The sequence below is a fragment of the Panthera uncia genome, chromosome B1, assembly GCF_023721935.1.
Source record: "Panthera uncia isolate 11264 chromosome B1, Puncia_PCG_1.0, whole genome shotgun sequence".
In the NCBI taxonomy this organism is placed as follows: domain Eukaryota; kingdom Metazoa; phylum Chordata; class Mammalia; order Carnivora; family Felidae; genus Panthera; species Panthera uncia.
This window is the reverse complement of record NC_064811.1, coordinates 186,360,596-186,372,318: the sequence shown is the minus strand read 5'-3', so window position 1 is coordinate 186,372,318 and position 11,723 is coordinate 186,360,596. Positions and strand designations below refer to the sequence as shown.

The 11,723-nt window shown below is 45.7% G+C and overlaps 1 protein-coding gene across 2 annotated transcripts in view; it reads left to right on the top strand.

The window, feature by feature from the left end:
* TRAPPC11 (trafficking protein particle complex subunit 11) overlaps positions 1–1,791 on the top strand; it is a 48,364-nt gene extending 46,573 nt beyond the window's left edge. For both annotated transcript variants that reach the window (XM_049632528.1, XM_049632527.1), the window contains exon 30: positions 785–1,791. In XM_049632528.1, coding sequence (XP_049488485.1) covers positions 785–829 — 45 coding nt within the window. In that variant the 3' untranslated portion in view covers positions 830–1,791. The remainder of the gene's footprint in view (positions 1–784) is intronic.
* Positions 1,792–11,723: the final 9,932 nt, after the last annotated feature.

The following is an 11,723-nucleotide window of genomic DNA, read 5'->3' as shown; positions in this document are numbered from 1 at the left end:
TCTGTCTCTCTCTGTCTCAAAAAAAAATAAACGTAAAAAAAAAAAAAAAAAATTAAAAAAAAAAAAAGTTTCATTTTGTCAGTTACTTGATGACACCCTGAGGTGTTGCTAACCTGTCAGAAGTTTGATACCCTAAGTACAGCTACAGTACCTTTTCTTCCTGCTTAGCCTTTACTCTGCTCATGTGATGGTTTAAGTTTTTCCAGTGACCTTGAGGAAGGGGAAATTTTTGTTTTCATCTACTGCTTCTATCCTTGCACTATTCATTGTTAGACACCGTAGTTCATCGCGGATTGCTCTTTCTCAAACAGGAGACTGGGAGACCTTGAATCCCCAAGAACTTGTCTATCAGCTCAGGTTTGTCGCCTGCGTAAAGCTTGAGGTGCAGGAGGGCCCTGAGCAAGAGAGGATAAAGCTACCACTTAAGCGGGAATGGTAACTAGGTTCCCTTTCACCCGCTCCCGGTGATAGAGTAGCTGCTAGAAAACAAGGTGAAGAGAAACAGTGCCTGCGGCGGATTTGGAAGGTGGACGTGTGTGGCCAGCGGGTGACGTCTGTGGTGTCAGAGGGAACGAGGGGGGAGCACCTAGGCCTGCAGTCTGCCATCCCCAGGTTCAAGTGCAGAGAGACTGGGGTGGGAGAAGGAGAAAAGCAATGTGATTCTGATACTTGTACACTTCATTCTGTTTTTGGGACACCGTTCCAAGAATTTCAGAATCTTTTCAATTCATAGAGCTTTTGTTGTTACTATGTTGTAAACCTGTTTTGTTCTCCCACTTTCAAGCCACAGGGTCGACTCATGGATGATGCCTCTATTGCCGCGGCATGATGCTCAAGACTGGCCGTCGGCCGTTCTTACAGAGAAGGTGTCCAGAACTGTATGGTTTTCATTGTGAACTATATCTTTGATCATGGTAAAAGTTGATCTTTTCTATTTTTTGATGGATGTTATACCAACTATTCGGAGGAACTCATGCTTAAAATATTAGGAAAATCTATCCTCTCTTCTAGTTTCGCTAATAAATATTTGAAATCTCTCAGTGTGACATGGAAGGATGTCAGACCATTGCTATTGTTAGAAGCCATTTTATGAATAGTAAGTTCTCCTAAAAGTAAGTGATTTGCACGTGCAATATTGGAGGAAACGTAAGCATCCCAAATACGAGTGGCCAAGGAGAGGAAAATGCCCTAGTATCTGCCCCAGCGAAGTTCTGAATCCCCGTGAGTCACTTTTAGAGTTGACTGAACCGGACATAAGCCCATCCTCACCGACTGGATGTGTGCTGAGAATACATACATACAAACTCATAAGCAGCTGTATGACTGATCCAGAAGACTTCCAGAAAGTTTTAATCAGAGCAATTTAAAAGCTGTCTGAAAAAAAAAAAATCTTTGCTTGGCACCAAAACATGTGAAATAGGTTGAGCTTGTAGCCCAAATGTGGATCAGTTATGAAACAGGTTTGTATTTGTAAGTGTGTTAACAAGGTTTTTGTCTGTCAGGATCTAAACTATAAGGATGTGATTATAAGCTGAATTTCTTAAGCTAACGGTTTTTGAAAAAGATGCAAGGTCTAAATGAGAGCTTTAGTTATATTGGGCCGTTTCAAAAGGAACAATTTAAAACTCTTGGAAATTCATGTAAATAAAAATCATATTGTGGAAATTTTCTTCTGCTGAAATATCTTAATTTAAAACTTACCAGATTTCCTGGAAAATTTTATTATTTAAAAGTGTAGGAGTTGTAAAAAGGAAGTAGTGATGTAAATAAATATGTTCTCTTCTCTTTCAAGTATGCTCGTCTGTATCTTTTATTTATTTGGAGCCTGTTTGGTTTCAACTTCACAAAGCATCTTTTACTAAGAATACTGCTGCCTGAGGTCTAGGGAGAGCGTAGGATTGGAAATTAGGAGCTCTGCATTCCAGAACTGACTCTGCTAACCTTCCAGGAGACCGGACAGTGGGATTGGTGGTCTTAGGAGGACGTGAGTTCCCTGCGGTCTTGGCTTTTCAGATAGAGGCCACGGGGAGCTCGTCTCCACAGTCAGGTTGTGCGGGGTCAGATCCTGGTTCTGCTGCTTGCTTGTGGGGTCTGTTCCAAGTTACTTACCCTCTGCGTGTTTTGGTGTTCTTATCTGTAAGATGTAGGCGGTGGTAGTACTGATCTCCTACGCTTAGGAGGAGAGTAACAATTACTGCATGAGAAGAGCTTGGAAACGGTAGCTGACGCACAGGAGTGCTCAACCAGTGACATCTATCATATTATTATCGTTATTATTATTATTATTATTATTAGAAGACTGAAAATGATATTCATGCACCTCCTGGAGGGTTCATGTTATCAGAATTTGTTGATGTTTATGTCGTTCAGTTCTACATACATGAGCATATATGTGTGTACATATATATAACATATGTAAGGGTCTAAAACCGTGAGCAAAAACGCCATGGAACAATGTATTCTATATACTCTTGTATTATATATCCTGTACTTCATGACCCACTAATGGGACATAACCTGCAGCTTGAACCATTCACAGCTTCCTTTGAATTTGAAGATGGTCTGATGCAGAGCTTATGTAATAAAGATCTCACGTGTTAACACTGCTGTCGTCAAACACGAAGTAGGTGTTAGAACAAATGAATCACCGGCACTCCCGTAAAAACGGTTAACGTTGTTGTGAGCGTGATGTGTGCAACTCTGTGCTCCTGCAAACGCACCAGATGCACAGCCCCGCGCCTCCCCTCATCTTCCTTGGAGCTGGCAATACAGTAACCCTTCCCCAGCCAGGAGTTCTCCCAGACCAGGAGTGCTCCTGTTTTCTTATTTTCTACTCAAAAATACATGAGATCAGCAGCTTCCCCGGGCCCCAGAATCAAAACTGTCGCCGTGTTTCCAGAGCTGCTGATTAACTCAGGTTACAAGGGTCAAAGGGGACCTCACGGTCTTTCCCTTCCTGCCTCCGTGCCATCAGCCACAATCATCTGTGTGCGTGGAAATCTCTTACTTTCTGTTTTTTACTGGGTACCGTTTGGTTCTCAGTATTGCTCTCCACCAATTCAGGGGTATACATTTTTAATTAAAGAATTATATTTTGGGGGAGGTATCCATGGAACTTTGACTCCTTTTTTTTTTTAATTTTTTAATGTTTATTTTTGAGACAGAGAGAGACAGAGCATGAACGGGGGAGGGGAGAGAGAAGGAGGGAGACACAGAGTCCGGAGCAGGCTCCAGGCTCTGAGCTGTCAGCACAGAGCCCAACGCGGGGCTCGAACTCACAGACCGCAAGATCATGACCTGAGCCAAAGTTGGACGCTCAACCGACTCAGCCACCCGGGTGCCCCATTGACTCCTATGTCATTATGGTGAGCACTGCTAGAGATGAGATGATCAGTGTCAAATGTCACGAGGAAGATGAGGATGATAATGTCTTGGGGAGGAAAAATTCAAATTTTTTTTATTAAAAAAATTTGTTTTAATGTTTTTATTTATTTTTGAGAGACAGACAGAGCACAAGCAGGGGAGGGGCAGAGAAAGAGGGAGACACAGAATCCAAAGCAGGCTCCAGGCTCTGAGCTGTCAGTACAGAACCAGATGTGGGGCCTGAACTCACGAACCATGAGATCATGACCTGAGCCGAAGTTGGACGCTTAACCAACTGAGTCACCCAGGCGCCCCTTTCAATTCTCAATTTGCCTAAACCCGTATTTTATGATCCTAAAAGTTCAGTTTGCAATTTAAACTCAGTTTTCCTCAGAAAATCTTAGGTTCCTTATCCTCAAATTCCTTAAATGATTTTATGGAGCTTGACTCTTAGAGTAGATTTTTAAAAATCTGTTTTTCATGTTACTTGAAGGAGGGATTCTTTAGTTTTAATTCAGTCATGTCTTTCATGGCCCAGGTTATATCTCCATCCCAAATATAAAATGTCTTCCAGTCGAGATACTGTCCCTAATAATAGCTGTTAAGAATTCTGAGTTGTGATTTCTACATTGGCACTGTAATGAGAGAAGGGCCACTTGTAAGTGGAAAAGCCAGGCTCACCCTTTCAATGGTGTGGGCTCCTGCGGTCCCAGGTAATACCTTTCTGAAGCTCCCCCTCTTGAGCTAAAACCCCAGAAAAGGCACCTGAAGTGTCCCAACTCCTAGAGTAGAAACTACTTAGAGAGGAGTTGTATTACTTAATGGTACAGTGAATAAATAGTAGTGACTATAATCTTCAAGAAGCAGGTATGTGCAACATTGGTGATTAGAGGTTGTTAAATGACTACGTGACACCAGATGGAGATGTGTACTCGCTCCTGTTCCCCTCTCTTTTTTTCAGGCCGTAAGTCCTCTCCAACTAAAGTGTTATGAATGGATGCTAAGTAAAAAAATCATTGATCCTGTGCATGAAGATCTATAAGAAAACAAGCTTACATTTTATTTTATTATCCTAGCATTTCAAATACCTTTTTTTTTTTTTTTACACATACGGATTTGTTTGGAAATATTTTTAACAAGTGATACTCATGCTGTCCTTTGGTGAGCTCCAAAAAATATCTTCCTTTTACTTTAGCAGACACTGCCATTCTCAGACACACGTACTAAAGAGCTCCATAAAATTCGCTACGGGAGTACAAAATCCCGTGTTTTTAGGTTTTCTTCAAAGATCGTAATTGTGAGAAACTTTCTCTTCCACTCAGCTTACTGTTTCTGCTTTCTCAAGCATGTTTTCCCACACAGGGAAGCGGAAGCACAGTCATAGCATCTTTTAAAAAATTCTGTTTTCTCTTCAATTACCGAAGGAACTCCTAGCAACCTTGAAGTTGATTTTTCATTATGTAGTAACAAGCCTTATTCAAAAGGTATTAGCAAAGGTATCAGCAGGCATGGCAAATGGAAACTTGCGAATACTATCTTTATTAGGTTGGTCAAGATTTCTAAACGATGTATGTTTCCCAAATGATGATCGCCAACATCTTTTGAGTGCTATAATGTGCCAGTGATGTTCTTACCTCAGTTAATACTCCTGATATACTGTGTAGGAAACGTTTTGGAGAAGTGGAAACTGAGGCATAGAAACTGAGGCCTCTTCAAAACAGGCCACTGCAATAGTTAATGGTTTTTTTTGTTTTTGTGTTTTTAAAGCCTAATTTTTGTTATTTTTTTGTTTATTTTTGAGAGAGAGAGGAGAGTGAACCCACGAGCAGGGGAGGGGCAGAGAGAGAGGGAAACACAGAATCTGAAGCAGGCTTCAGGCTCCGAGCTGTCAGTACAGAGCCCGACGCGGGGCTCGAACTCATCAACTGTGAGATCATTACCTGAGCCGAAGTGGGACACTCAACCAGTCGAGCCCCCCGGGCGCCTCTAGTGGTTTCAAACAACAGTGATTATCTTTCATGGTTGCAGGGGGTGAGGAATTCAGGAGGGGCGGGCTGCGCAGTTCCCACTGTAAAGCCGTCGTGGTCACACAGTAACTGGAGTTAGAACGGCAGCGAATGGAACAGGATTCTGAAGTGGCCCGGGCCCGGCCGGGAATCTGTGCTCATTGAGTCTCGGCCTTCCCAGTGGTCTGCAGGCCACGGACGGTTTGCAGGACCGCGCGGAGCTCCAGCGCGTGTGCCCTAGGAAACCGCATCGCCTTTTGTGACCTCACCTTGGATACCACACGACATCACTTCCACTGCGGCCACCGGCCCACCCGGGTTCAAGAGGAGGGAACATAAACTCCACCTCTGGAGGGGGAAACATGGGGGACAGGAGATTCTGCAGCCATCTTTGGAACCCACCTTCTGTCGTTCCCAGTGACATCCACCGCAAGCAGCCAAGGGCAGGGATTCAAGTCCAGGCGCCCCATGCGCCCACCGTCCTGAGGCTGCCGGTGCCTAAATACTGAGTGTTTGGATGAGTATGTTTTTGATGACCAAGGCGTCGTGCATTCTGTGAGCAAAGTGTCATGCGCACAAATTCCACTACGAGGTGAAAAATGCAGAAGTGGGGAGGAGACTGGGAAACTACTGGGATGGCTGCCATTTGTTTTAAAATGCTCCGGGGTTGGGGGGCGGGGGGGGGGAGGGAAGAAAATTAAAAGAAACTTGTCTGAAAGGAATGGATAAGATGAGATTTTGAAAAGTTCTGATAATTGTTAACAGTGGGCCAAAGGGTGCCTGGGGGTTCATCTCATTCTATTTTGGGATGTGTCTGAAAATATCCACGATTAAGGAAAGAATAAAAATACAAGGTAGAAGGGAGCCACAGTGGAGGTGAGCACAGGGCAGGAATGAGGAAGCTTCGGTGAGGCAAGGGCTTCCTCCAGGAGCAACATCAGCTTTGTTTTCATATTTGCAAGAAAATCATTGTGTCTTTCTTGTATGGGAATGCATTTCCATTACCCTTGTACAGATAATGTGCGAGTGGGTTTGGGAGGACATATAAAAGTTTGTAAAATCGACAAATCCATAGAGAGCCTTCCAGGGGATGAAGGATGTGCTGGCTGGCACCCATTCCTGCCAGCATGATGGCGTGCCAGGTGCTTTTAGCATAGACTTGTTGGCTATCAGGTAAGTTAGTGCTGTTTTCCTATCCAGGGGGTTCATAGTCAGTGATAAGAGAAAGAAGGGCCACGAAACTCACTTAAAACTGAAAGAATGAAGCTTTGTCACCGTCACCACCACTGCTACTGGAGAGCGGGGCTTTTTCTGTTGAAATTCAAGGATTTGGGGATGACGCTGGTCTTTTTTGGCTTTGTCACGCTCATCAGATTGAAGACCTGTAGTTTGAGAAATGTTTGCTCTTGGATGATCATCAACAACCGTTGTCTCCGCAAAGGACTGAATCTGAAATGCCGAATTTAACTGGAAGAAATAAACAGCTCTATGTTCAAGATGAAATACGGAATTATTTAAAGACAAGACAGGAGGAGCTCTGTGATAGCTCGTCTATCAGAGGTGTTGATGACCAGCAGGTACTCAGACCACGTGGACACTATTTTCTCCACTTCTGATGGCTATCCCTGTATTTCCTTTTTTTTTTTTTAATCGTAAGAATTTCCAAACATACACGAAAGTAGACACTGTAACACACTTCCATGCTTGTGCTCATCTTCAGCAGCTATCAGTACTTTGCCATGTACTATTTAGCCTCAGCCTCTTAATTTCACCCGTAAAAGGCCTTTTAAAAATAAAACCACAATGCATCATTACTCTAAAAAATTACCAATAATTCCCTGAGATTGTCTAATACACAATGTGTATTCGGTTTTCCCTGACTGACCAAGTAGTCTTTTTGTAGCTGGTTTGGATCCTAACAAGGATTGATCGAGTAGTCTTTCTATAGTTTCACCAGTATCCTAACAAGGTCTTCCATTATATTACGTTTCTTAAGTCTTGTTTTTTGTTTTGTTTTGTTTTTGTTCAGTGTCATATAACATAGAACAGCACCCCCTTTTTATCCCTTACGTCAAAGGGAGGTGTTGAAGAAATGGGGTCGGTTGGCTTAGAAAATATTTCACCTTTTGGTGTTGGCTGATTGCTTCTCCAGGGTGTCATTTAACCTGTTGCTCTATCTCCTGTATTTCCTGTGGTCTGAGGGTTAGAGTCCAAAGCTTGCCTGAGTCCCTTCCTGCCTTGCTTCCCACCCCCCTCCCTTTTTTTGTAAGAATATCTCAGATGATATGCTGCACATCCTATTGCCACCATGTCTGGTTGCCTCACTTTTGGTGATGCTGAGATTGATCAGTGGGCTTAGAGGATGACAGCCTCAAACTTTGAGTACACGCTGTCAGCGAAACACCCATCAATGGCAATTATCTGAACCAGAAGTTGCAGAAGGAAAATTTTAAATGCTATCCTACATTTTATTCCTGCTGGCTGGAATTCTGTATTTTTTCCCCACATCGACTAAGTCTTTTTAATTACCCTAAAACGTAAGAGAGAATTTTTAATAACTTAATTCTCTCTTTATAATATTCAGAGTGGTAAGTTGGTGCCTTCACAAAATCTCTAATGTTATGCAAGAGCTTTGGTTTTTGTTTTGGTTTGCCCTCCTCCTTTTGGCCCTATTCTTATGAAGTAATCATGTAAATGAAAAGCTGGAGGACCTGGAGGACCGGAATGTCAGGCTGGTGTGATGGCTTTATGACATTTTTGGTAGCAGCTTTCACCTTCTTTAAAAGAGACCCAGCACCCTCCATCCGGCTTCATCGACTCAGAGGGATATTTGTGCCTATGTTCACCCGTGCAATGCTTCTGCTTTGAAAAATAAAGCTTGCAAGGAATCTTCAGCCGTACGGATAAAATCAACGAGATCACTTCTTCAAACTGATACTGATATCAGACTTTCACTCCTGTGAACCTTTTTTCAACTATGCACTTAAAATCAGTATTATATGATGTTCTCAATTATTACCTTGGGAAAGCACATGAGCTTGACACAGAAGCAAAATGAAATTGTTTAATGAATGTATTTTATACTAATTGTTCAAAGATGTAATCATTACGTGATGGATCTTTTACCACACACACCCACACACATGCATGCAACATTAGAAACCTGCTCAAAAAATTATTCAGGACACGTTAGAGACAGGCAGCCTTTCTTTATTCAAGAGGGGCTCCTACAATGGGGTTGTGTAGGGGAGAGAGGTTGGACTCAATTCTAAAAAGGACAAATGGGGATGTACAGGCAAGGCATAGGGTGGGGGGGTCAGTGGATGGAAAATCACCAAGAAGGGGATGGGGGATTCTTGCTAGACCAACTCAACAGAATTTTTTTTTAAGTTTATTTATTTTGAGAGAGACAGAGCACGAGCAGGGGAGGAGCAGACAGAGACAGAGGGAGAGAGAATCCTAAGCGGACTGCACTGTCACACGTGGGGCACGAACTCACCTCACCTACTGTGAGATCATGACTTGAGTTGAAACCGAGTGGGACCCTTAACCGATTGAGCCACCCAGACGCCCCGTCCACAGATTTTTTGCTGAAGGCAGCCCAGGGGGATCAGATACTAAGGCTGGGGGTCGGGGATCCCCCCAAACTGATTTAGCAGGATTCTTGCTCAAACAGGATTCTCCAAAGTCAGAGAGAAGCCCAAGGGCAGGCCAAGTCGGTGCATACAGGAGCCTGAAGAAAGTGTGGTCCGAGGACACTCTTGTCCATGCACACTTGCTTACAACCACTTCCCACAAAATTGTAATTTCAGGTCAATAACCACCACCACCACCACCCCGCCCCCACCCCGTCAAGTAGTGGAGTGTTTACTGTTCTTAAAAAAGTTCGAGCGCGCTGGGAGAGCAGAACTTTTCTTCTCAAGCGTTGCTTTCCCTGCCTCGTGGAAAATTAAACCAGGGTCGCCCCTTCCGAGAGAGCTTTGCTGGGTAAAGCTCATGCGTCAATAATCCAGTGGCCGGTGGGACAACTGCCTCCAAGTTCCGCGGAGCATAAAGAAACTTCCAAAGTGGTCAGACAGGCTGGGTGACTTCAGGACAATGAACCTTTCTGTTCTAACAGACCGGCTGTGGCCAATAGAGGTTTCCACGCGCTTAGCGGACGTGAGCAGCCGACTCGGTGCAGGTGGAGGGCGTCCCAGCGCCGCGCATGCAGTCGCTCTGGTCTCGGGGTTCAGCGACCCACCTCCCGCCCCGCCGCGCACGCGCACGTGTCCCCGCCGCGCACGCGCCCAGGCCCGCCGCGCACGCGCGGCCCAGGTGTGGCCATCGCAGCCCCGGGCTGCCGCGACACTCGCGTTCCCGCCGCCGGTGCACGCCTGCCTCTGTCTGAGAGACGGCGCAGCCACTGCCAACAAGCTGCACCGCCGCAGTTCCCGGAGAGGCCCCCGCTGCGTTTCCGAAGCATAACGCAAAATGCCTTCTGGGGACTTTGCAAAGGCCACCTAGGAGGTGAAGCCGTGTTAAGTCGACCTTTCCTCTCCGGGAGCAGCACGGTCCGGAAAGAGAGAGGACACGTCTGAGTTATACCACCCCCACCCCTACAATCCGCCCCGGGTGCTAATCCCGCCCCTCACCGCACGCCCCCTCACCCCACCTGTGTCAGAAGCCCGACTGAAGAAAAGTGAGAGCACAGCGTCCAGTATCTGAAAGGGAGGCCAGGGCGGGAGAGCCGCAAGCCGGTTGCAAGGCCTCCTGGCAGACGCAGGGCGGTGCTTCTGGGATTTGCGCTTCCAGAAGGGAGAGCGTCTGCAAGGCTGGTGCCCGGCGGTGTTACCCCCCCCTCCCCCCGGCTCCCCGGGCCTCCTTCCTCCCTGTCCTGTCTGTCGGGTTTGGCAGATCTGGGCGCCCACCCCAGCGCGGCCTGAGCCTGGACAGACGAATCCTTCTTTGTGACAAGGGTCCTCCTCCCTGGTGAAACCACCTGTCGTCCGGATATATCGATCTGGTCGTAGAGAAAACAGCACGTGCAATACGATCCTGTCTGAGAGGACAAAACCAACACGGCCCACACATTCCCAGGGGGTTCCAAACGACCAGAAGTATACACATCAAACTATAGTTTGGAGTTACTGGATTATAGGTGATTTTAATTGTCTTTATTTTATCATTCTGTTGTGTTTTCAGCAGATGTGGTTTTTTTTCTAACAAGAATAGATGATAAATGTTATTTTTAAAAGGAAAGTATCCCAGCCACCAGAGGGAAGAGTGTCAGTGGCCGGATCCTGGCGCGACCTTGCTCCTTTGTGACCCATGACAGTCACCCTGGAGGTAAGGTGTGCGAAGGCTGAGTAATATTCTAGGATGAGGATGTGATTACGCAGTTTATATCCCCACTCACAGCTCTCTCTTCCTATTTGAGAAAGTCTCCCAGGAGTAGTAGGTGGATCTTTGGCCATCTGATTTTGGGAGAAGGTGAAAGGTTCTACATGTCTAAATGTAACGCTGCAATTCCCTTTGGGTGAAAGAATTGTTAGGTGTCCGAGACGAGGAACATTCTACTCAACTCGGAGGCACAGATATGTCTGCTTGTGAGCTGTGACTACAGACACCCCCCTGAGAAGCATCCTGCCCGGAGGCACAGGCCTGGCTAGAGGGGCCCCGTGGGGAAGAGCATGAAGGGAGGGAGACTAGCAAGGTAAAGACAAAAAGGTACATTTTTGAGGGGTCATTATTTCCTTCTTCAAGGCTAAGCCTGGAATGTTCACTCACACATTCCAGTGGCCAGAGGAAGTAAGGAAATGCCATCTCCCTGGGTGCCCAGGGAGTAGAAATGGTGTGATAGAGCATCGTCTCTGCCACAGGGACCCTTCAAGGCTCAGCTGCACCTCGCCCTCCTCCACAGCCTTCACGGTCCTTCCATCGCCCTCCAGAGCCCTCTAGCATTTCCTATACATATTGTGCATCTTGTGACTTTGTAAAGGATGCATTCTGCCTCCCGACTGGACAGAAGCTCTTTGTTTTTCACCTCTTTCTTCTCCAGCGCCTAGTATGGGGCTCCAGAGGGAGTTGGATGCAGCCATAAATGGCCAGGAGGTGACTTAGATGCTCAGAAGTGTCACCTGCGCTGTCTTTGTACATTACTAAGAACAATTATGCAGATGAAATACCAAAGTTAACAACCAATTGCTTGTTACTCAAGTTACCGAACTGGATACAGAGGAGAGAGAGAATCCAAAACTGAGGCCAGCTGCCTTATTGATTTGGTCAGGAGGGAGAAAGTTCTCTCCACCAGCACACCCTGGAAGTCTAGCTCGTTGCCTTCAGGAACTTCATCCCGCAAAGTGATAGGTCAAC